General features: G+C 39.7%; 1 protein-coding gene across 9 annotated transcripts in view; it reads left to right on the plus strand.

Moving 5' to 3' along the window:
* EYA4 (EYA transcriptional coactivator and phosphatase 4) overlaps positions 1–24,445 on the plus strand; it is a 275,586-nt gene that overhangs the window by 182,646 nt on the left and 68,495 nt on the right. For all 9 annotated transcript variants that reach the window (XM_042987169.1, XM_042987168.1, XM_042987172.1 and 6 more), the window contains exon 4: positions 23,097–23,221. In XM_042987169.1, the coding sequence (XP_042843103.1) occupies positions 23,097–23,221 (125 nt within the window). The remainder of the gene's footprint in view (positions 1–23,096; positions 23,222–24,445) is intronic.

Consider the following 24,445-nt stretch of genomic DNA (forward strand, 5'->3'; position numbering starts at 1 on the left):
CTAACACCGACACTCAGTGTGACACAAAATGAGCAGGCCCTACACTGGTTTAAGAAGTAGCCGCATGCTTTATACAGAATAGGCCACTATTTTTTTTTTTTTTTCATTTCATTTCATTTTCAGAATAGGCCACTATTGAGCAGCCTCTTCTCTGGCTCACTTCTCTCCCGCTTGCAGCCTGCCCCCGCCCCCCCAAGTCAAGGTTCCGTGTAGAAAGGAGATGGAGACACTTTTAAAAAGTCCCCCTTCCCTCCTCCTCTCCATTTGGCTCATTCGTGGACCGAACCCCCTCCGCAGTGAACACCAGGTTCTGTCCAGCACAGCCATGCAAGAGGCAGGTCGAAGCCAGCCTCTGCCTTTTCCCCGGGGCAGATGGGCACAGCAGAAAGATCCACCACTGCTCCCACCGCATGCTGATTATAATTGCACCTGGAGTCGTATTCCCATATAAATGTCATTCAAATTAGCTTAGCTCTTCTATCCAAGAATTCTTGAAAGAACCCAGGAAGAAGAGCTGCTCAGACTGCCAGCACATTCATCCAAACATGCCAAGGAGTCTAAATAAATCAAGTAACATCTCATTTGGGATAAGGTTTAATATACTGAGCCTGTGGCAAGCCACAATGTTTTGAATTTATTCCACATGCCTAAAATTTGGTTACAGTGGGTTTTATTTAGCATGGGTTCTCGAGAGTGGCCTGGATGTTCTTTATTTTCGTGTCCCTGTATCTGAGCGACATGTCTCTGGGTGTCCCCGAAGCTCTACCTCACTTTTGAGGTGGCACAGAGAAATTGAATTGCGGAAACCAGAGATTTCTGAAATCGGACGTTACATTATGCACAGGCATCGAAACCATGCTTCTGTGTTGTTTTCCTTACAGCTAAACTTGAACAAGAACAGCTCAGCTTTAGATGTTTTCCTGCAAGAACGTGCATACTATTAACAGCTGAACCATGTACGTGATCGGTTTAACCAAGACACTTGCCTAGAGTTCATAAATTCATAGATGGGGTGTGAATTCAGAAGGGAAACCTAGTCAGCTGTCATTATGTCTGTTATAACTGAACAGTTCGCTCTTCTCCAGTTAAATGGGGTTTTAAAGGTATCCTGTATCTACAAGTCTTTGTTTTCTTTTTTGCCTTTACACTTTTTTTTTATGTGTACGCTTTTTTCCTACTTGTTTGGTAGAAATAAAACTAATTTTTACCCACTTGTAAACATTTGTACCCACCCGCTACCTGTATGAGATTTTAACATCACTTTGGATCTTTAATATAGACACACACACTGTCTACTCCTCTGAGATACCTTCTCTCTGTCCTTGAGAAAATACTATCCTGAATTTAGAAGGTATCATTACCATGAAGTCATGGTATTTTACTACATATTTATACATTTATAAACAGTATAGAATATGTGTTGGTCAATTTTTAAAATCTATGTGACTATAAGGTAATATGCATAGTTTTGTGGCTTGATTTTTTTTTCTCTGTGGTTGTATTCTTTATCCATATTAATTCATGTAGCTCTAGCCCACTCATGAACATTGTGTAGTAGTCTATAGTATTTTTTAAAATTTTTTTAACGTTTATTTATTATTGAGAGACAGAGAGGGACAGAGCATGATCGGGGGAGAGGCAGAGGGAGAGGGGGAGACACAGAATCCCAAGCAGGCTCCAGGCTCCGAGCTGTTCATACAGAGCCTGACTCGGGGCTCGAACTCAACGAACCGCGAGATCATGACCCGAGCCAAAGTCAGACGCTTAACCGACTGAGCCACCCAGGCACCCCAGTAGTCTATAGTATTTATATAATCCAAATAATCTATGCATTCTTTTCTAGATGGACAGTTAAGTTGTTTCTAATTGTTTACTCTTAAAAACAAACGATGTTAGGGGATAATTTTTCTGGAGTTGAAGAAGAAAAGAGGAATTTGGGGACTTAGTGCCTGGTGTTTGCTATACCAGAACAAATGTAACTTCAGAACAATGTAAGCACTTCAGCATTTATTCCGTAATACAAGTAGTAATAACAGAATTTTACAATGTCAGAATGCGCACATCAATAAAGCCATTTCGTGACACTAAAAATCTAAAATATCTCCATAAAAAAAATAACAGCTACAAATCATAAAGTTAGAATACTACCCCTCTTGCTGTGCTGCTCTCGGTGTTCAGTTAACCTCATCAGAATGCCCATGGAATCAACATTTCTTCCACAGCCTCAGTACCTTCCTGCTGTGTTTACTTGATGTCATGGCCTTTCCCTACCCACCTTCCCCTCTGTTGGACTGTCCCCATCTCAGAGGAGAGATGTGTCTTCCTCACATGGTACTTCTGATCCCTGCTCAGCCCTTTTTTGTGGGGGATTAGGAGACATGGGGTTGGGGGGAAGGTTGGGATGGAAAAGAGAAAAGGAGCTTCTAAGAGGTAAGGGTTTTCCAGATTGGGGCGGGGGGTGAAATGACCTCAGGGTTTGCAGCGAAGCTAGCAAGGGAGGAAAGCTACGGAAAGGGGGAGGAGAGAAGGAGAGAGAGACTGCAGAGGGACATCTAGGAGAGACGGACTAAGCTGTGGACATCTGAAATGTCAGCACTTACGTGGAATACACCTAGAAAATGTGTGCTCTTACTTTACAATAGCCCTGATTATTAGAATCATGGAAAATGGGAAACTTGTTCGGAAGTCATTAGTGTAAGCACAGTTTCAACTTTGCTAGATATTGCAATATTTCTTTCCAAATTAGCTGTCCAATTTACATTCCCAGCAGGGGTATGAGAATTACCCACTTTACCACATTCTAGCTGACGTTTGACCCCATTTTGTAATTTTGATTTTGTAATTTTGCCCCTCTGATGGGTTGGATACAGTGTTTCGTTGTTGTTTAAAGTTGCAGTTTCCTGATGACTGGGAATAGTAGAGTACTTGGCCAGTGCGCTTTTTGTGATTTTTATACTTTTTTTAAGTTTATTTATTTTGAGAGAGAGAGAGAGAGAGAGAGAGGCAGGGAGGGGCAGAGAGAGATGGAGAGAGAGAGAGAGAGAGAGAGAGAGAGAGAGAGAGAGAATCCCAACCAGGCTCTACGCTGTCAGCACAGTGCCCAATGAAGGGCTCGAACTCACGAACCATGAAATCATGATTTGGGCTGAAATCGAGAGTTGGCCACTTAACCGATTGAGCCGCCCAGGTGCCCCTAATTTGTATAAGTTTTAAAATGAATTTTACTGCGAAGGTAATACAGTTTTATAGCATCATGTTCGAAATATAAAAAAGTAAAAAAGGAAAATAGTACTAACCCATAACCCACCACGTAAAATATACCCATTGTTTTATTTTTTAAAAAATCAGTTTTATTGAGGTACATTTAACATGCACATTGAAAGTGTTCAGTTTGAGGTTTGGACAAATGTATATGCCAGTGAACCCATTACTACAGTCAAGATCATTTGTCCACCATCCCAAAAGTTTATTCCTGCCTCTGAATTTATTTATTTTTTCCCATCCACCCCCTCCCCGACCTCCCATCTCCTGGTACCCGCAGATCTCCTTTCATAATTGTTTTCAGATTCCTCTGCTTTGTGAGTATCGATCAATGGGTCTAGTCATTCCTTTGTATGGCTGAGCAGTATTCTGTCGGGTCGCAGTACCATAGCTTGTCTGTTCTTAGTGGACCTTTGCGTTTCCAGTTATTGAACTGATTGACCATTTAACTTTTTGTAGAGGAATATGTATGCGTACCCCCACATTCCCATAAATTTTCTCATAAGCAGAACATTAAACATGAGACAATCCCTGTTACTGATCAGAGCCTGGGACAGCATCTGGCATGTATCGGTATTCAGTATTTATGTGGTGAAAGGACTAGCTATCTTCTGGCAAATCTAAAAGCTAATTAGGAGAACAAAGCACAGCAAACTTAAGAAGTTGAAACGCATGGAGCAGTTGAACCGCACCGAAATCCATAACACGCTGCTTTTACCCAAATGCCAGGGGGTCCCACACCGCCACCTGGAAGAGTTTCCTTTTCCTCAAAGCGGCACATCACTCCTTCTTCACTGAAAACAGTCTCCTCCTTTGGTTCCTTTTTTCTTTCATCCTTTTCCCGACCACTGAGTTCCAAACCTTCCGATCTCCGGAATGTCCCTCTCTTCACGTCTTTGTTTCCAGGCTCTAGGAATGTAGCTTCCTACGTCACCGTCAGTGCATCGCCCAGTAACGCTTTAGTCTGGCGTCTACCCATCTCGCACCTCGGCAGTCTCCCAGCCTGCCTCCGTGACTCGTTTTCCCCTCCCGGGTTCAGCCTCCACGGGGTCATCGCACGTTTCTCTCTCACGTGATTTGGTCCATGCCGCCTTGCTGCTTCCGGCTCTCCGTTTGCTCCTCGGTCCTCAGCAGGGACCTAAGGAGCTCTTGCTTTTTGCCACCTGCTCCCTGACCTCAGTGCTGCAGAAACATTGCACCACTGGCGGCTGCTGTGCCCCACCTCTGTGTCTTTGAGTTTTCCCGCCTCTGTGTCTTTGAGTCAGCCTGTCCTCCCTCTTCTGGAATCCCTCACTAACTCTCACAGGGAGAGTAATCAGAACTCCCTTTCGACGCCTTCTTTTATCCCCGTGTGCAATGTGTGTATGTGTGCATTCACCTAGAACCCAGCGAAGTGACTCCCGCCTCGTCTCTGCTTTCACTGTCCACGGCACTGCCCGGCACTGAGCCGTCGCGCCATCTCCCTCACGGGACCGTGCCCGTAGTCATGGAGTGTGGAGGCCACGGCATTTTTACCACCTTTGAACCCCCTGACAGGTACGAAAGCAGATATATAGTAGGTGCTCACTAAACATGTTGGGCGCTCAATACACGAGTGACTCAGATCGTGCTGTCCTGTACATATGAATACATGACTGTGTGATTGAAAGGTCTGATTATCAAGTTGTAATTTCCCAGCCAAAATATTCTTAGTGTGTGTTACCTGTGTTCAATCCCACTACCCACCGCCTTGGTCAAAAGTCTTTTAACTCCCTGCCTAAAGTGTTGCATCAGCTTCCAAACCAGCCTTCGTCAATAAGTTCTCCCTCTTTTCTATACCAAACTAATGCACATTAGTCTCTCCTTCAGTGACTGCTCCAATCACAGTCCCCTCTCGTCAGATCCCAGCGCCTGGCCTTCAGAAGCTTTAGTGATTCTCGTGCTCATACCCCTTTCTATTCTCCAGCATACATTCTCTATTTTAGGTCACCCATTCATTCTCCCCCTCCCTCATGCCAGCTGATGTTCCAGGGCTGAAATATATCTTCTTGCCAGAATATCCTGTCCGCGTGCCTCCACCTGTCTGAATTCTGGTAATAATCCGTCTTTCCAAAGTTGTACCTTTGTTTTTTAGCCAATTTTTTTAAATAGTATCTTCTTTTTTTAATTTTTTTAATGTTTGTATTTATTTTTGAGACAGAGAGAGACAGAGCATGAGCAGGGGAGGGGCAGAGGGAGAGGGGACACAGAAGCAGAAGCAGGCTCTAGGCCCTGAGCTGTCAGCACAGAGCCTGACGCAGGGCTCGAACTCACAGACTGTGAGATCATGACCTGAGCCAAAGTTGGACGCTCAACCGACTGAGCCACCCAGGTGCCCCTCGAAGTTGTACCTTTGTGCCTGAGCCACATCCCCTCTGGACTCTGTAGGTATTTCTGTGCTATGGCACTGAGGTTCTAAGTGCATGGCAGAGTCTTATAAATAGGTGAGATAACCCACTGCGAAGATTTCAGAGTGAATCCCCATTGCAGTGTAAGGGAATGTCTATCCCTCTCCCCTACACCACACTAGGAAGAAGCTCCACAAGAGTAGAGAATTTGTGTCTGATTTGTTCAGAAAGGAAAACCAAGGGCCTAGGCACCCAAATATTTGTCAAATAAATAAATAAATAAATAAATGTAAGAAATGGTGTACTACGTTGTGGGGATTTAGATAATCTTTCTTCAGAACAAAAGCACTTTGAAGAAAATAACAAATTTAAGCAATTTCTGAATTTTTAAGCATGTGATCATTTGGAGCTAATTTCTTAAGTGGAATCACAAGACCAGCAAATCACCTTAATCATTTATCTAGACTGTAGTTTTTAAATTCTGAATTTTAGAGCAGCTTCTGAAGAGGAGTGATTTCTGTACCCGACATTGTCAATTAGTCAGTCATGTTTTCTGGAATTTTTGTGCATTAATATAAATGGAAATTAACTCAAGGTAGTTCTAGTTCAGGTCTAGATAGATGGAGTGTAAAAAGGGCCTGAGAATAGTCTACCAGAGTAAAAATAGATGCAGGTTCTTGGATTCATAGTGATGTGAGGATACCTTATTTTGCCATGGCTGTCATTTGCCAACTCTTTCCCAAATTGTATGATTTTTATTTTTTTAATTTTTTTAATGTTTATTTTTTTATTTTTTTTTAATGTTTATTTTTGAAAGAGAAAGAGATGGAGTATGAAGTATGAGTGGGGGGAGGGAGGGGAGGAGGAGAGGGGAACGGGAGGTGGGGGCAGAGAGAGAGGGAGACACAGAATCCGAAGCGGGCTCCAGGCTCTGAGCTGTCAGCACAGAGCCCGACGTGGGGCTCAAACTCAAGAACCACGAGATCATGACCTGAGCTGAAGTCAGACGCTTAACTGACTGAGTCACTCAGGCACCCCTGAATTGTATGATTTTTAAATTAAGTAAATCATAATTCACTCTTTCAAATTCCTTAGTCCAAAAGCCAACATACAGTAGACATTTATTCAGTATTTGAGCTGAAGCCACTGGAGGGTTTTTTGTTTCTTTGTTTGTTTATTTTGTCAGTGGGTAAGGTATTTTAGAAGGGAAGTGACATATACTTGTATTTTGTATTTGAGAAAAATAATTCTTGGGGCACCTGGCTGGCTCAGTCAGTAGAGCATATGACTCTTGATCTTGGGGCTGTGAGTTCGAGCCCTACATTGGGTGTAGAGTTGCTTAAAAATAAAATCTTAAAAAAAAGAAAAAGAAAATGAATCTGATGATTGTCTGGAAGATTATTTGGAGGGAAAACAAAAACCAGAAAAATCAGGCAACTGTTTGTTCATTCATCCATCAAGGTATGGATGCTAGAGCACCTAACTACTTGGTATGCACCAAACAAGGAGTGAACTGCTAGGATTCTGTGTGATAAGTATAGTCTATAGAAAAAGTTTAGGTGAAGAATTACAAAAACCTATTTTAAGTAGTGATTAGGATAAAAAGGAGTAAATACTTTGGTTTCTATTTAGGCAGAAGCACTGAGAATATTTGATGAACTCTGTAAAGGCTGAAGGCTTGAGGAGATCACCTAGGGTTCTGACTTGAGGGAACAATCTAATGTATAGTGTGAGGTAAGAATCTAAGTAACTGTAAAGGGAATGGTGAGTTGAGCTGTGAACATACTCTGTCAGGAGAGGCTGTGTAAATCCCTGTGGGGGTGACGGCATAGAATTATAAGTAAGATCTGGTGCTTAGAAGGCACATGGGGCTGAGGAGGGAGATGGCTTTGGGAATTGATCAACCCAAAAAAAAGGTAGCCTTTGAAGACACAAATACATATGGAAATTCCCAGAAGAGGGTTTACCTCAGTGGAAGATGTGGGCTGAGTCTGTAAGATTATGGACATCAAAAGGTTAAGAGTACACGTGAAATGACCCACAAAGGAGACTGAAAATTAATGGCCAGACGTGACGTCAAGAAACCAGCAAAGGGTAGTTGTATCAGTGAAAATGGTTTCAAGGGCAGGTAATAGAGAAGCTGACTCACCTAGTTGGAAACAATGAGGTAATTTATTGGAACACATAAGTCGAATTCCAGAGGTAGAATGGCCTCGGGTGTGGTTGATCCCGGAGCTCAACAGTTTCACCAAGAAACCACTTTCCTTTGTGTCCTTTTGCTCTGCCGTCCAGTCTTGGATTTGCCCTGAGTGTGTTTCTCCTCTGGCGATAGAATGACTGGTTGCAGAAATCGGGGCCACGTGCTCCCTCATTCACATCCAGATCCAGTTTGGGTCTGGACGCTCTCCTAGAAGAGTCAAGAAGAGTGTACCACGAGTCTCCAGCAAAGTATTCCTTGTGCTCCATTGGCACGGTGAAAATCAAAAGACAAACGGAGACCAGGCCTTGAAAATTCCCTGAACAGACAAAACCAGTTTATTCATACAACAAAGCTTCACTCAGCTGATTTTGCAAGGCTAACTTGACCTGGGTCATTTCTTGTTTATGCCTCTGGAAATCATAAGCAAAACTTGAACTGTTGCCCAAGGTTGAAATGAGGTGACCACTGATCAATTCCCTGTAATGTGAAAGAATTCTAATGTTACAACCAATCCCTGTGAAGAATAAACAGTCACTGCTTTCTCACCTCTAAGATGTCTTGTAACAGCATACCCTTGAGCCTCGGCTCACGTTTTGGTTTGGGGGCCCCCGGTTGGCAGACTTTTTTTGTTTTTTTGTTTTTTTTTTTAACATTTATCTTTGAGAGACAGAGCGAGACAGAGCATGAGTGGGGAAGGGGCAGAGAGAGAGGGAGACACAGAATCCAAAGCAGGCTCCAGGGTCTGAGGTGTCAGCACAGAGCCCGACGCGGGGCTCGAACTCACGGACCGTGAGATCATGACCTGAGCCGAAGTCGGACGCCTAAGTGACTGAGCCACCCAGGTGCCCCTGCAGGCTGTCTTATTTGGTGTGTGCGAGTCTACGCCTTCAGTGATTCATTGGCTTCTACTTTGGCTATTTCTGAACCTTAACAGCCCAAATCTGGTTACCTTACTTACGATTCCTGAGACGGTCCTTAACTTGGGAGAAGAATTAGGCTGCCATCTCCTGGAGCTGAGCGCAGATTTAGCTTTCCCCGCAGCACTTGTGCCTTGTGGGTGAGAAATGGATACCTGCACCAAAGTGGAGATTTCTTTATTTTTTTAGGTGACAGTGGAGAACCCACAAGCAGGCAACAGGACCACTATAGAAGTATTTAGGAAGCCTCAGAGGAAGAAAGTTGGAGGAGAAGTCATTAACACTGTGAAATGCCGAAGAGGGTCAAAGTAAGAGTTGATGGGAAAAAACAAAAAGCCCGCTGGATTAGTAAATCAGGAGGTGACTCTAGTTACTGGAAGGAGTGTGGATTGTGGTCCAAGTGGAGAGCAGGACAGTGAGGTGAGGAGAAGATCTGAGAAGATGTGAGATCACACCGAGATCTGACTCCAGTGGGAATCTGGGTCTTGAAAGGAAGAGGAGTGATAATGAAGCAGCCAGAGGGGACAGCCAGTGGGAGGAATGGTTTTCTTGAAGCAGGGTAAATTTCAGAAGTGTTTTAAAGAGAGTATTATTATTTATATTTTAGTAACATACACATGTTTAGGAGAGATCTTAGATGTTATGCTGCACGGAGGCTTCAAAAAGTTTTATTTGGAGGGGGTGGTGCCTGGGTGACTGTCAGTTAAGCATTTGACTTTGGCTCAGGTCATGATCTCACCGTTCGTGTGTTCGAGTCCCCATGTTCGAGTCGAACACACCGTTCGTGTGTTCGAGTCCTGCTTCAGATTCTGTGTCTCCCTCTCTCTCTCTCTGCCCCTCCCCCACTTGGCGCTCTCTCTCGCTCTCTTTCTCTCTCTCTCTCAAAAATAAAAATGAACGTTAAAAAAAAAAGTTTTATTTGGGGATCGAAAATGGAATATTTTTACTTTTTACCTCAGTGCTTAGTCTTGTGGTCTGAATGTTTGTGTCCCCCTAAAATTCACAAATTGAAATCCTAATCCCTAGAGATGAGGGTGTTAGGAGGTGGGCCTTTGGGAGGTGCTGAAGTCATGAGGGTGGAGCCCTTATGAATGGTGTTAGTGACCTTATAAAGGAGGCTCCAGAGAGGTCTGTAGCCCTTCTAACCTGTGAGGGCACAGTGGAAAAGTAAGTGCTAGCTATGAACCAACAGGAGAGCCCTCACCAGGGAATCCAGCCCTGCTGGCACCTTGATCTTGGACTTCCCAGCCTCCAGAACAGTGAGAAATAATTTCATGTTTATTTATAAGCTATCCAGCCTATCATATTTTGTTAAAGCAGCCCGAACATACTGAGACACTTAGTCCCAAGTTAAAATTTGTATTTTGCAAAGAAGGCAAGAAAATGTTGAATTTCAGGCAAAACTGTGTTTTTATCAAAATTATAGAAAGTAATGCCTAGGCACTCATGCAATAATTATCAAATTATTCTATACTTCAGATTTAAGGATGAAAACCCAGAGATTCTCTGTCAAACTATAAAATTCCCTACACTTCAACCGTTTTTTTTAAATTATTGGGGAAGTGATTCTAAAAACCTATAAAACTATGCCATAGAAAACTAGTAATATGAAGCAATGAAATAAAACCTAAGTAACTAGGACTAACTAGGTCAGTCGGGTGAAATTAGTGGATACTTCATTCACATACTCAGCAACTATTAATTGAACAATTACTGTGTACTTGGCCCAGTTCTAGTGCTGTAGATACAGTGAACAAATAGCCCCTGCTCTCAGGGAGCATTAGATTCTAAAGGGAGAGATAGTTAACAAATACATTAGTATATATTGAGTCAAGGGAGATAATTGCCTTGGAGAAGACTAAAGCAAGGTAGCGGGATAATAGGCAGTTGTTGCGTGGGGGTGTTGCTGTTTTATAAGGAAATGAAAGGCTCTCTGAATAGGAAATGTTTGAGCCGAGAAACAGGACAAGGAGGATGGTTGAGGGAACTGTATTCCACGGACGGGAAATATCAGGTGCAGAGGCCCTGCTCTGTGAGCCTGTCGGGCATGTTGGAGACCTGCAGTCAGGGTCAGGGACATGAGATATAGCAGGCGGGGGGGAGCTTCATGGCTGAGGGCAAACACTGGGATCCAAGGTGAGAGAAATGAGGCACTGGAGTGTCATGTGAGGAAGTAGGCCTTAGAGGCCAGGGGAGGAATTTGGGAATTACTCTGCGAAGGACAGAGTGACATTAGAAAGTTCTGAACAGTTTGAGTTGGTTATTGCAAAGTTGTAACTGCCCCGGGGAGAAGAGACTGTGCTGGGGCACATGTGAAATTGACAGAGTTAAAACCAAATGCAACTTTTTTTTTTCCCTTAAAAAAAAATTTTTTTTTTAGTGTATTTATTCTGAGAGAGAGAGTGAGAGCAGGTGAGGGGCAGAGAGAGAGGGAGAGACAATCCCAAGCAGGCTCTGCCCTGTCAGTAAAGAGCTTGACATGGCGGGGTAGGGGGGGGGGGTCCTCGAACTCATGAGTGTCAAGATCATGATCTGAGCCGAAACCAAGAGCCAGATGCTTAACCAACTGAGCCATTCAGGTGACCCCTTTTTCTTCCTTTTTAATACATAATAAAAATAAAGTGACCCACTTAGGAAATTTGTCCAAGTAATAGAACTGATAGATCTACTCTAATACATGGATAATATTGATTTGTAATTATTAGCAGAGTCAGTACCCATCTAATCAAGTAGACCCTCGTTAACCATTCATCATGTGGTTTTTTTTTTTTTTTTTGTATTTCATGAACCTTGCTTTGCAGCAGGTAAAATATGAAGCGCACCCTCCCCTCTCCATCATTGACAAACTATAACAGATCTCTGAGATGGGTATCCTAAAAATTAATGGCATCATGACATTTTTATTGTAAAGAAATAATTACACCGTAGTGTATGTTCGTCAAGCTTTTGGGAACTGGTCAAGCAGTTTAAATTTGGAACATTGTGTGCTCCCCTTAAATGTTAATGGTTGGAACACATTTAAGTTTATGCAATATTTAAAAACCTTTTTGGCAGCGAGATTCATGGGATGGTGATCTCAAAGCCTCTCTCATCCTACATTTTATAGGCTAAACAGCCACTTATTTCTGAACTTAGAAGCAGCTCTCTGTTTTTTTTCCAGGCAGAAGTTACAGGACGATTTTACTTTGGAAAATGAGAGACGAGGAAAGATTGCACGTGAGCCTAATAAAATACTCAATTTGCCTGATGTATTTTGTCAGGATTTTTGTTGGGAGGATTATTCCACACCGCCAGCATTTGCAAAGCACCGACGCATCTCCTGAGGGGCCTTAATAGATGAGACATTGAATTCTCTGCAGTGTTGCCTTCCACCTGGGAAAGAGACAGTCCTGTAATTGAAACCTAGCCTATGCATTATCATCCCTCCTGCCTGCCCCTCCGGTGCTTTACAAATTAAAAGATCTCCAAGGCTCAGCCTGCTTTCCAGCTGCCAGCCCCTGGTAGACATGAGGGAGCCAGAAGGGACCAGGTGGAACAGTTTTGAGTTGCACTAAGCACACAGCACAAGGAGGTTGGCCGGAACTTCCCAATGAATATTTATACCAGCCCCATGTCTCATCTTGCTCTTTGGCATGGATCAGAGTCCTGAGCTGCTGCTGATTTCAAGGGCCCTGCATTGTTTTTGGACCTGCTCCGTGAAGTATTATGTCAGATGAGAAATGGGCCCCAGGTTCCTATCACTAAGATGGCTGGTCCACTTTTTTTTTTTTTTTAATGGAGACTATCATGTTATAGTGTCATAAAGATGGGGCAGTGGGGGAGTTCCCTGACGTCTCCTGGCATTGCTGGCCCATGAGTCACACACTCAACTACTGTTTACTATGGAGTGGAACTTTAATTGCTTACGTTTACAGCCACACAGTACTCTAGTTTGTGTATTGCTGCATTTTCTTTTTTTTTTTTTGTAGGGGTTTTATTTTTGTTTGCTAAGGTCACTTATCACAGGGCTCCCTCATCATATTTCACATTCTGATGCCTCGTGGCAGGTGCTAACTTCCTTGCGTTCAAAGTGAATGGGTTGAGTAACCTCATAAAGATACAGAATGTCTTGGCATAAAAAGGAAGAGAGCGCAGAATGCCTGTCTATGGAAGACTCTCGATGTTATTTAGGGAGCCCTGTAAACCTGAGAAGATATTTGGAAAACCATCTACACACACACCCATTAACTTTTTCTAGGTAGTAGATCACAGACTTATATTCATGTTTCGGATTCCCAGTCCGTATTTTTATGTAATACATAAGCTCCCACCTTACGTATATTTTATCATCGTATTGCTTAAGATAAGTAATTTTTTCATTGTCTCTTTATGTGACATAAAGTGTAGAGAGCAAAATTGTTATGAATTGTTGATCCCAAAATTATGTTCTTGGACAATTAAATGTAAATAATTAGTGGGCTGTGATCACAAGAATGCAGTACGAGTTCTCTCAGCAGAAGGCATACAGAATAGCTTCATAGTCTTTTGTGACGGCAATACCAGAAACGAGGAACAGAGGCATGCATTATATGAAGTACATCTAGAATTCAACAAGGTGTGTGTCAAAGCCTCTTGATATGTTTATGAGGGTGGGGGAATGACAGAAAAACACAGACTGCCTGATGGTACTACTATTAACTCGATAATTATTCCTGAGGGGTTGAGATAAGTCTGAAGGTACACCTCTAAGCGTCCTCTTCAAGATCTGTCCTTGACCTTGGCCTTTTCAACATGCTTCTGTGATTCGGCATCGAAGGCATGCTAAGGAAGTTTATTGGTATCATGGCACAGGGGAAAAGTACATTGAACAGTAGAATCAGAATCTAATGGGACAAGCGGAAACAGCAGACTTGTTCCAACAGGATGGCATTAGGAGGAACGCACGAGAAGCTGTTTACTTGAGGTCCAGTGCCAACTCCGTGTGTAGTGACTGAGAGAAAACAGGACTGTAAATCCTAACATGGGACAAAGACGTACGGGTCTGGTTAGCTGACTTTCAGTATTAGTACCACAAAGTGCCTGCTGGCTAATGTACTCTTCAGGCTGTGCTGATGCGTCCATAGCGAGAGTTGTAAGGTTTTGTATTTTGTACCTACACTTTGTACCTATAAAGGCTCTAGGTCAGGACAGCCCTCTCTGATGTTTGAAGGGCGGATACGGGAAAGAAGGTTAGGCTTGACCCATGTCAGTGGGCTAAATTTCTTGTAAAACCAAAGTCCCATGAAAACTGTATATGGGAATCTTCCTAATAGTAAGATTGATCTGAAAATGAAATGGGCCGCCTCTTAAGGAAACCGTTTTCTTGTTAACACAGGTTTGCAAACAGACAAATCAAGCATTTATTGACGGTGTTGTGGAAATGATTGTAGTAATAGCTAACATTGATTAAGATCTGTATGCCAAAGTCCATGCTGTGTGTGTGTGTGTGTGTGTGTGTGTGTGTGTGTGTGTGTGTGAGTGGGGGGGTGGGGGAGAGATCTTATTTAATTCATGCAGTAGCCCTCTAGTGGATATTATTGTCTCCATTTTTGAGCCTAAGGTTCGGTGACTGGTAAATGGTAGAGGCAGATTTTAAAACCCAAGCCTGAGTCTACTGTGTAGGCTCTTAACGCTGCCTTCACAGCCTCAAGCATAAAATGGTATTGTTTTTTCTTTTTTTCAATGTCTTTATTTATTTTTGAGAGAAGAAGAGCACAAGCGGGGGAGGGGAGGTGCAGAAAGAGAGAGGGGGGCCGAGGATCCAAAGCAGGCTCCACACTGACAGCACAGAGCCTGAGGTGGGGCTTAAACTCACAAACCTTGAGATCATGACCTTAGCTGAAGTCGAAGGCACAACCGACCGAGCCACCCAGGCACCCCGTAAAATGGTATTTTTGCATTTGAGGACATTGAATGTCCCTTCAGGGCCTGAAATTCTGTCATCTTTATTTAATATATTATGTTAATGCTTTGCTCTCTTTAATTCAGCTTTCTACTGTTGAAAAACCCTCATTCATTCCTCCAGTTTGATCCCTACTGGTAGAGTTTTTCTCAGAAAAAGAGTCCATGTATTCTGGTATAATTGATGGCATTAGCTGTTTTAATTGTGGCCTTCAGCTTTCCTTCTTACTAAAGGGAAATAGTTTCCTGCTTCATTAACCATGGTTTGTAACTGATCTAACAGAAATGTGAGTCCTGTACCATTCAAATAGTGCTTGGAAAATTCATTAGACTTTTTTTCTTTGTTTACAGGTTAAGTGGGAGGGAGGGCTTTAAAAGCCTAAATTTAGAGATATGCCTCTGTTTTTAAAAAATATTTACTCGCATTTCTTTGGTGGGGAAACCATGTTTTATCGGGATAATTTGTTAGGATCATAGTGAAGAAAGGGCCAGAGTTGCAGATCTCAAGGGTAGAGCTACAAGCCCTGGAAAGGAAAGACTGTAAAAGTGTCCAGAGAACAGTGTGTTCATGGCTTTATTTGCTTTTACTCCAGGGCCTGAGGTCACCCTGGCAGACAGGTCACATGTGCTGCAAGCATTCATGCTGGCCTCAGGGACAGGCATGAGGTCACTGGCAAAGTGCAAGAACAGCTCCCATTATGCATGGACCATTTTCTTGATACTTGTTTCTAGGGGTCTTCTTTGACCTACATTTCCTCTTCTGTATAGTGGGACCCAGTTCTGACCATGTCTGGGAAAATGGGTTCATGATGGCCTCCTTCCAGGGCGGTCTGTTCACCTGATCAATGACATAATGGATCTACATCCACTGGAGAGGATCCACACCTCCCAATCTACTCCCAGAGGAGAAACTGGCATAGCTTTGCAGCTATGACAAGGGTTTCTTGGATTCTAATCTGAAACGTGTTGGTTTAAGATGGCCTGGCATTGTTACCTGGTGAGCTTTCTTCAGAATGTGGGAGCTGGTACTCAGTAGTGACATGCCGTGACTTTCATCTGATCTAAGTTGACCGAGTCGCTGTATCTTATTTTTTTCTTCCACAGTGGCTTTCTTTACCCATGCACAGCATCTCCCCTTTCCCCCTAACACATGAGTACACACACACACACACACACACACACACACACACACACAATTTCTTACTTGTTTGGGAGATCGAACACTGTACATACAGATATGAAAGCTTCCACACACATTCACATCAGAGAGCTGATCCTTGTTTCCCTCCACCTCTTCCCTTGCTTTCCACTGGCCTGCAAGTTCTCTGAAGACACTTTATGTATTCTTAGAACTGTCTCTAGCACATAGCAGATGTTCAAACAGTGTTTTCTGAACTGGACTACATTTGACTCCAAGTGACTCAGACCACTTCATCTACATTTTTCCTATTCCTATCTTATTATTCACTCATTAGCACTCACTAAGTATCCTGCACAATTCTAAGTGTAGAGAAAAACACAAACAATGAATAAGATAGAAAATAATCCCTGTCCTAATGGAGCTAAGATGCGCATTATTTAAGTGGAAGCTGATGTTGTTACTCCTACTTTGCAGCTAAGGGGAATTAAGGTTTATATTAGGAAAGGAAGTGATAAGCAAAGCAAATGCTTGAACTCTTTCCTTAAATTCATTCTGGTGGTTACAAGGAAGATCAACAGCGTGAGACATATAGCTGGGCACACATATCGTCCACTTTATGCAAAGAAAATAAGCTGGTATGATAGTGAATGTCCTTGAAAGTATTGGATGCTTTTGCACATTTCTTGGGTCATGAAGGATTGATGGAATCTCAGCCTATAGATTACCAGGATCTGTGCAGAAGGAATTATGGCTTCTGAGTTAGAGTAGACTCTAAAATACACAAATATAAAGCTTACTCCATCGGGTTTCAGGAGGATATTTCAGTCGGTTAGACACAAATTCCATTTATGCTACAGAAGAATTTCAGAAAAGGACCATGACACTAGTTGAATGTGACCTGCAATTCTTTATTTTTTAAATGAGTTTTTGTGTTTGTGGATAAATTCATTTTTTTAATTGTCCAGATTGATGCTAGTATTCACATGGCCTTATGACGTAAGGGCCACTAAAAAAAGGGTTGAAACAGACATCTTGGGGGCAGGAGGAGGGGGAAAGGGTCATCTTTAAAGATGGTGGTAACAAGTATAGATTTGGCAGAGTTGATGCTTGTATTGACCTCAGTAATTTTTGAAAACCATTCAGGATGTTTTATTGCAGGGTTATACATTCCTGATTGTGGTTTCACAGTGTGAAAAAATTAAAGTCACTTTGAAAAACGGGAAACATACAGTGTGCGACAGAAAGAACCTGGGCTTTGCCATCAGATAGACACAAGTTCGAATTCTAGTGCTGCCACTCTCTACCTACATGGTCTTGGGCAGGCCGTGTATCCTCTTTAAGCCTCAATTGCTTCACCTATAAACTGTGGAAAGTAATATGCATATCAGTGTGTTATTGTAAAGACCAAAGGAGAGAATATATAAGAAGTTCCAGGCATAGAATGCATCATACCATAGGTACTGAGCAAAAATGGTACCATTAATCATTTTCTGCTGTTAAAGTCTATGGTAAATTTTATATTTTGTATATTCCGTTTTACGCAAAGCAGATTTAAACAGAAACTGACATTTCAGAATTAAATTGATTACAGAACATGCAGTAGAAAGCACAGAAATCTTCTTGCTATATAGTGTGTGGTAGTAATGCACATCTATTCTCGAACGGGTATTTTAATTTTAAGAAATCTCAGCCCACTAAAGTGATTCAAGCAAAGAGAACTTATTGTAAAGATTCAGATAATTGCACTTTGGTTTCCTGGAAACTGGAATATAAAATACCAAGACCACTTTTGTTTTGCAGAAACAGCATAGTTTTCCTCCTCTCTTCAGTGTATTTGACTGTAATGTGCCTAAGTATGGTTTTCTTTTCCTTTGGCTCATTTGTTGTTCATTGTATTTCAAGGATCTGTGGGTTGGTGTTTCATCAAATTTGGAGAAATTTTGGCCATTACTTACTTCAGTATTATTCTGTTTCATTCTCTTTCTCACTTCCCAATAATACTACACAAGTTACTTATACTCAGTTTAATTAGTCTGCCCCAATTTTTGTCATGCTGCTCTAATTTAAGTAATTTCTAATGGCCCAGCTTCAGATTTACTGATTCTTTCTTTTTCAGTGTCTAATCTGCTGTTAAATTTATCCAAAGAATATTTTTATTTAATATATTATAATTTTTGTTCTAGAATTTTCATTTTTTTAATTTCCATTTCTTTTCTATATGCAATATAGATATATATGTATATTGCATATACATATTAATGTACATAAATCTGAGATATATATAAATATGTACAGATTATATATATAAATGTATTATATGTATATATAAATATATATGGCACACATGTATATATATGTGTGTGTATATATATATATATGTATGTAACATATCTATTTATATGTATATACCTTGTGTGGGTATATATCTTTTCCTGTAAGTTATTTTATATATTTATAATAATGTTTAAATCCTTATCTGCTAATTCTAAAACCTGGGTCATAAACAGACCTGCTTCTGTTTACTATGTTTTCTCTTCGCTAGGGTTCACATTTTCCTACTTCTTGTTATGACTCAAAATATTATCCCTGTTTGGGATTCTCTCTCTCCCTCTCTCTGTGTCCTTCCCCTGCTTGTGCTCTTTTTCTTTCTCAAAATAAATAAATAAGCTTTAAAAATATTTATGGCGTTTTGAACATTATATACAAAACTCAGTAGAGGCTGAAGCATAGTATTTGTTTTGTTGTGTTTATTTCTCAAGTAGTCTAAGTAAGTCCTTGTCTCTGGCTGACAGTTAAGGTGAGGGTTTGAGCATTCACTTTCCCCTTAAGAGTTGAGTTGAGCAGGAGGGGAACTTCCAATCTCTTGAACAACCATCATTCGAACTTCCAGTCTTCTGAATAACTATCATTTTGATATTTCAATATTTGAACTGGAGCAGCATTGACTGAAGTTTCAGATATTTTTGGTTCATGTTTCAATCTAGTACTGGCAAGACGTTGTACCTGTAATTTGGTAAATGCACTCATCTGTTCTAGTGTGTTTTGTTTTGTTTTTATAGATTTCTCAGTGTTTTCTACATAACTAATAATGTTATCTGTGAATTAGCAGTATTTTTTCTCTCTTTCAAAACTTTACCTCTTTTATTTATTTATTTTTGTCCTCTTATACTAGCTAATATTACCAGGCAAATGTGTTGAAATGGGAAAAACAGCTAGCTATCCCTGCCTTGATTCTGATCTTTAGGAGAAAAAACTCAATATTTTTTCATTAAATATGATAGACTTTTCAAGAATGGTCTTTATCAGATGTGAGGAAAATACTTTTAGTTTGCTGAGAGTTTGTATCATGAATGGATGATGAATATTGTCAAATGCTTTTTTTGTACTTGAAATAATATTCTGTTACTATATTGAATTGCATTATTTGATTTCCAAATGTTTTTTAAGTTTATTTGTTAACATGAGAGAGAGAGAGGGGAGGGACAGAAAGAGAGGGAGAGAGAGAATTCCAAGCAGGCTCCACACTGCCAGCACAGAGCCCAGTGCAGGGCTTGACCTCATGAACTGGGAGATCATGAACTGAGCTGAAATCAAGAGTCAGATGCTTAACCCACCCAGGCATCCCAATTTTCAGATTTTAAATAAACTTTTCATTCTTGGATAAAACCCACTTGGTTATGATATATTAATCATTTTATTGCTACATTTCACTTGATAACATTTTGTTAATTATTTTTATCTACGTTCATGAAAAATAGAGATCCGCATTTTTTTTTCAAAATTGTTTTTGTCAAGTTTTAAATGAGGGTAATCCTTTTCTCATACAATTGAGTGAAATGTGTTCCCTCCTGTTTTTTTTTTTCAAGAATTTATTACAGACTGAACTTTTCCTTAAATATTTACTAGAATTCACTAAGAAAACTATATGGCCCTAGAGTTGTTTTTGTTTGTTGTTTTGGGGTTTTGGGGGGGAAGGGGAAATGTTTAATTATGAATTCAATTTCTTTAACTGATAGAGGACTATTTGCATTTGTATTTTTTATTGGGTCAGGTTTATAGGTTGTGTCTTTTAAGAATTTCACTGATTTTATCTAAAGTGGTGAATGCTTTGACACAATGTTCATAATATGTCTTCATCATCCTTTATAATATTTTAGTATCTCTAACAGTGATCTTTTGGATTTGTAAATTGTCTCCATTATACATAGATTTTCTAGTTTAATTATTTATGCTCTTTATTGTTTCCTTTGATTTACTTTGGGTTTAATTTGCTTTTCTTTCACTAATTTATTAGTGTAGAAACTTAGGTCACAGATTTTAAACCCTTTTCCTTTTCTAATATAATCATATAAAGTTATAAATTTCTCATTAACTACTGCTTTATTTGCATTTCACAAGTGATTTGATGTTGCTTTTTTTGTTTTAAAGACTATTTTTTCTTCAGCTAAAGTTCCACAGCACAGTTGAGAGTATGGTACAGAGGTTTCCCATATACCCTCTGCTCCAACTTGAATTCTCTTGACATTGACTTTTGAAGAGAAGTTTTTAATTTTAATAAACCCAGCTTATCATTATTTTTTTTTCATGGATTCTGTCTTTGGTGGTGTTTTCAAAACTCAAAGTCATTCCCAAAGTCATCTAGTTTTCTCTTATGTTATCTTCTAGGAGTTTTATAGTTTTGCATTTTATATCTAGGTCTGTGATCAATTTTGAATTAATTTTTGTGAAGAGTATAGTGTAGGGTCTGTGTCTAGTTTGTGTGTGTGTGTGTGTGTGTGTGTGTGTGTGTGTGTGTCTAGTTTTTCCAGCTCCATTTATTAGAGAAACTGTCTTTACTCCACTGTATTGTCTTTGCTACTCTGTCAAAGATCAGTTGACTGCATGTGGGGTGATTTGATGTGTTTTCATTATTATTTTGTCCTGAGTATTTTCTACATTTGTTTCTACATTTATTTGTGATTTCTTCTTTGACTCATAGGTTACTTAGAATTGTGGGGTTTAATTTTCAAATATTAATGGTTATTCCATGTATTTTACTATTATTTTCTAATTTAATTCATTGTGGCCAGATACTATTCTCTATAAGGTTTAATTTAAAATATAATGATGCTTATTTTATTATACCTACCTTATAGTCCTTTCGATGGACATTCTATGTGCACTTGAAAATAATATGTATTTTTATAATTATTGGGTGTTAGTGTACTATATCAGTACAGTCAGTTATGGCATGTTGATGATAATGTCTACTTTTGCAGTTGGTTACTGTGGAGAGAAAGTTATTAAAGCTCCAAATATGATCATGGACTGATCAGTTTCTTCCTTTGACGCTGTTAGTTTTTGCTTTGTATGTTTTGAGGCTTGGCTAGTAGGTATGCACATCTAGGATTATTATATCCTGAAGGATTTATCATTTATTCCATTTTCTTAATTATCTCTTTGTATCTGCCAATACCGTTCATTTGGAGGGCCGTTTTGTGTGATATTATAGTAGCCCAAACATTTATGTAATGTTTATTATTTACATGTTATATTGTTTTCTGTCCTTGACCCTGAACCTAGTTGTGCCTTATCACGGTTCAAGTTTCCAGGGAACAGGCTCTAACATGGAGATTTATGTGCCAGGAGTTTATTGGGTTGTGCTTTCAGTAGTAATACATTTGAGGGGATGAAGGAAACATGATTAGACTGAGAGACTTTGAACTTCAGTGTAGTTGCAACAAAGGTCTCAACTGATCTTATGATGGCTCTAGATTTGAGTGACCTTCAGGGTGTGGGAAGTATCTTTATACTCCTTCATGACCAGTCAGTAGATGAGGGCTAAAGGAAAGAGTGTGATTTGGGGCAAAATGACTCTGGTTGAGATCAAGTCTTGGAAAGGAATTTAGTTGAGAACTAACAGTTGGTAACACTCCCAGCAGCTGTAGGAATGAATTCTGAGCAGTACACCATAGTATCACAGTGTATCTGTATTTAAAGTACTTCTCCGGTAGATCCCTAATAGTTGTCCTGTGTCTGTTTATTCCAATCTGACAATCTTTGGCTCTTCATTGGAGCATTTAGTCCATTGATATTTAGTGTAATCATTGATCTGGTTAGGCGTGAGTATGCTATCTTGCTGTGTGTTTTCTATTTTTCACATATGTTGTTTTTTCCTTTCTCTTTTCCTGGTCTTTGAGGTTAATCAAATTTTTAAATGTTTTATTTTAATTATTCCATTGACTTTTCGTTATACCTGTTAGTATTTTTCTTATTAATATTTAATATTGGGATTACTTGGTGTATCCTAAACATCTTATGCCAAATGAAAGAACCTTAAAAGAATATCATTTTGCCCCACTATTCTTTGTGCTATTGACACATATTTTACTCTTATACCATATTATAAATCGCATAATACAATGTTATAGGTGTTTTTTGTCTCAGTTGTCTGTCTTCCATGAATTAAAAGAAAAACAAAAGATAATCTTTGCATTTACCTATATATTTACATTTCAACCACTCTTCATTCCTCCCTGTAGATCTGAGTTTTTATCTGGTATCCTTACTTTCAGCTGAAGGTCTTCAGTATTTAGTATAGGGTTGCATGTTGGTTATAAATTCTCTCAATTTTGGTTTATCTCCTGTGTTTCCCTTCTTTCATTGAAGCATGTGTGGCTTCTTTTGGACCACTGTGAAATTCTGCTCTTGTAGTTTCTGTTTCCAAAGAGGGTTAGCCTTTCAAGAGTCTCTGCTCAATTCCAACACATTCCCTGAAACAGAAGTTAAGTCAAGTCTTCTATTCCTGAATAGATACTAAAGTTGTAACAACTCTAACCCTCAGTCCTTAGGCTCAGTTTTAAGCTCTGGGTCCACAAGGTCAGCCAGAAGTTTCAGCTCTGGCTTTGAGTTTATACTTTATTTCACTGGTGCCTGGGGACATCAAATTTTAGGAGTCACATATTTTCAACATGTCTACATGTTTATACTGAAGATGATTAACATAGAAGGGAGGATAATCCATATCAACTCAAACAGCTAAGATGACAGAATCTGCTATCTTCTGTACTTCATTACATACAAGAGTAAGATTACAAATAAACTAATTACGAGGCTCATTACCGTGGAAGTTTTATTTATTTCTTAATTGTTGATGGACTGTCATGTTCACCTGGTTAGCAAAGAAGTCTTAGCTATCGGTTTCAGTTCTTACTATGAGATTTCATGTGTGCTCGGTAGAATGATATATGTAGTTTATTAAGAAATTGTTGCTAAGATTTCAGCTTTCTCTCTGTTGCTTCCTGCTTTCCCAGGTCTATGGAAATGCAGGACCTAGCAAGTCCTCATCCTCTTGTCGGAAGTGGTGATACTCCTGGTAGCTCCAAACTGGAGAAAGCTAATCTCAGCAGCACATCGGTCACCACAAATGGGACAGGAGGTAAGTGTACCACCCTGAAGAAACCCGGAATGACGTTTCAGTGTTCGCTATTATTCCACATGTGAGGGATATGCTAATAAGTAACCTTATTAGCAATAACCTAGCCAGTATTATATCCAAGGAATATATATGGCTAATAGGTTATTGATTATGCTGTTGATTTTATTGAAACTTTTACATCTCCTCGGTAGCTGGAAATTTTCGGAAAGAATAAATAGCCCTGAATAACATTTTAAGGGCTTTTAACAAAGCTTCCTTTTTGTATTTGCCCTTGTCAGTATTCGAAAAAAAAATACAGAAAATGTGACCGAAAAGATTTGCACTCTGATCTTGAGAGAGAGAGAAGAGAAAAGAAGAGAAGAGAAGAGAAATTATACTAGTTACACTAGTTTTCGGTTTAATTTCGAATTGTAGGGGAAAGGCTACCCCAATTCTTTCTTAAAAACCTTTTTCTCAAAAGTGGTTTGAGAATAGAAAAATATGCCTGCTGCATTTTCTTTTCAAAGAGAGTAATACCTAATGTATTTAAAATGAGGATAAAAATTTTTCATATATTTTCTCATTTGATTAACCTATAATTATGGCGAAGCATATGGTAGCAATAATAGTCATTTCAAATATTCTGTCCTACTGATTTTATAGAATGCATTTAGCCATCATAAAATTTGGTCTAATTTTTGCATCAGAATATACAGAGATGACATATATACACACATATTATGTGTAAGCTACTTCTTAAATTATTCACCATCGTTTTTAAGTTTTATATATCTGTTTTAGTCAATAGGAGAAAAATTATATGAAATTTGTTTTAAAATATAAACTAATCATATTATTAGATAACAACATTTGCCACATCATATTTTCTTTTAAATTTTCAATAAGTATTTGTGAAACTGGTACACCTCTTCCCATTTATTTTAAAATAGCTGTGCAAGCTAAAAATTTTTTTTGTAAAGTTGTGTGCATTGCAACTCACCTGTATTTAATGATGTTTTACACCAAACCCTCTGTAGATTAACATTTTCCTTGTTGATAATGTTTATTTGTCTCTAAACATGCATCTATACTCTTAGCTTATTAATTGGAGGATTGCAAATTTGTAAGATTGTTCAGTGATGATTCCTGGTGCAAGAACATTTGTACTTAAACCTTAACTTGCGTACGTATAGTAAGATTTTTTAAAAGTCTGGAATCAAACCTTGGGAATTCACTAATCGTCAG

The sequence above is a fragment of the Panthera tigris genome, chromosome B2 (assembly GCF_018350195.1).
Source record: "Panthera tigris isolate Pti1 chromosome B2, P.tigris_Pti1_mat1.1, whole genome shotgun sequence".
In the NCBI taxonomy this organism is placed as follows: Eukaryota; Metazoa; Chordata; class Mammalia; order Carnivora; family Felidae; genus Panthera; species Panthera tigris.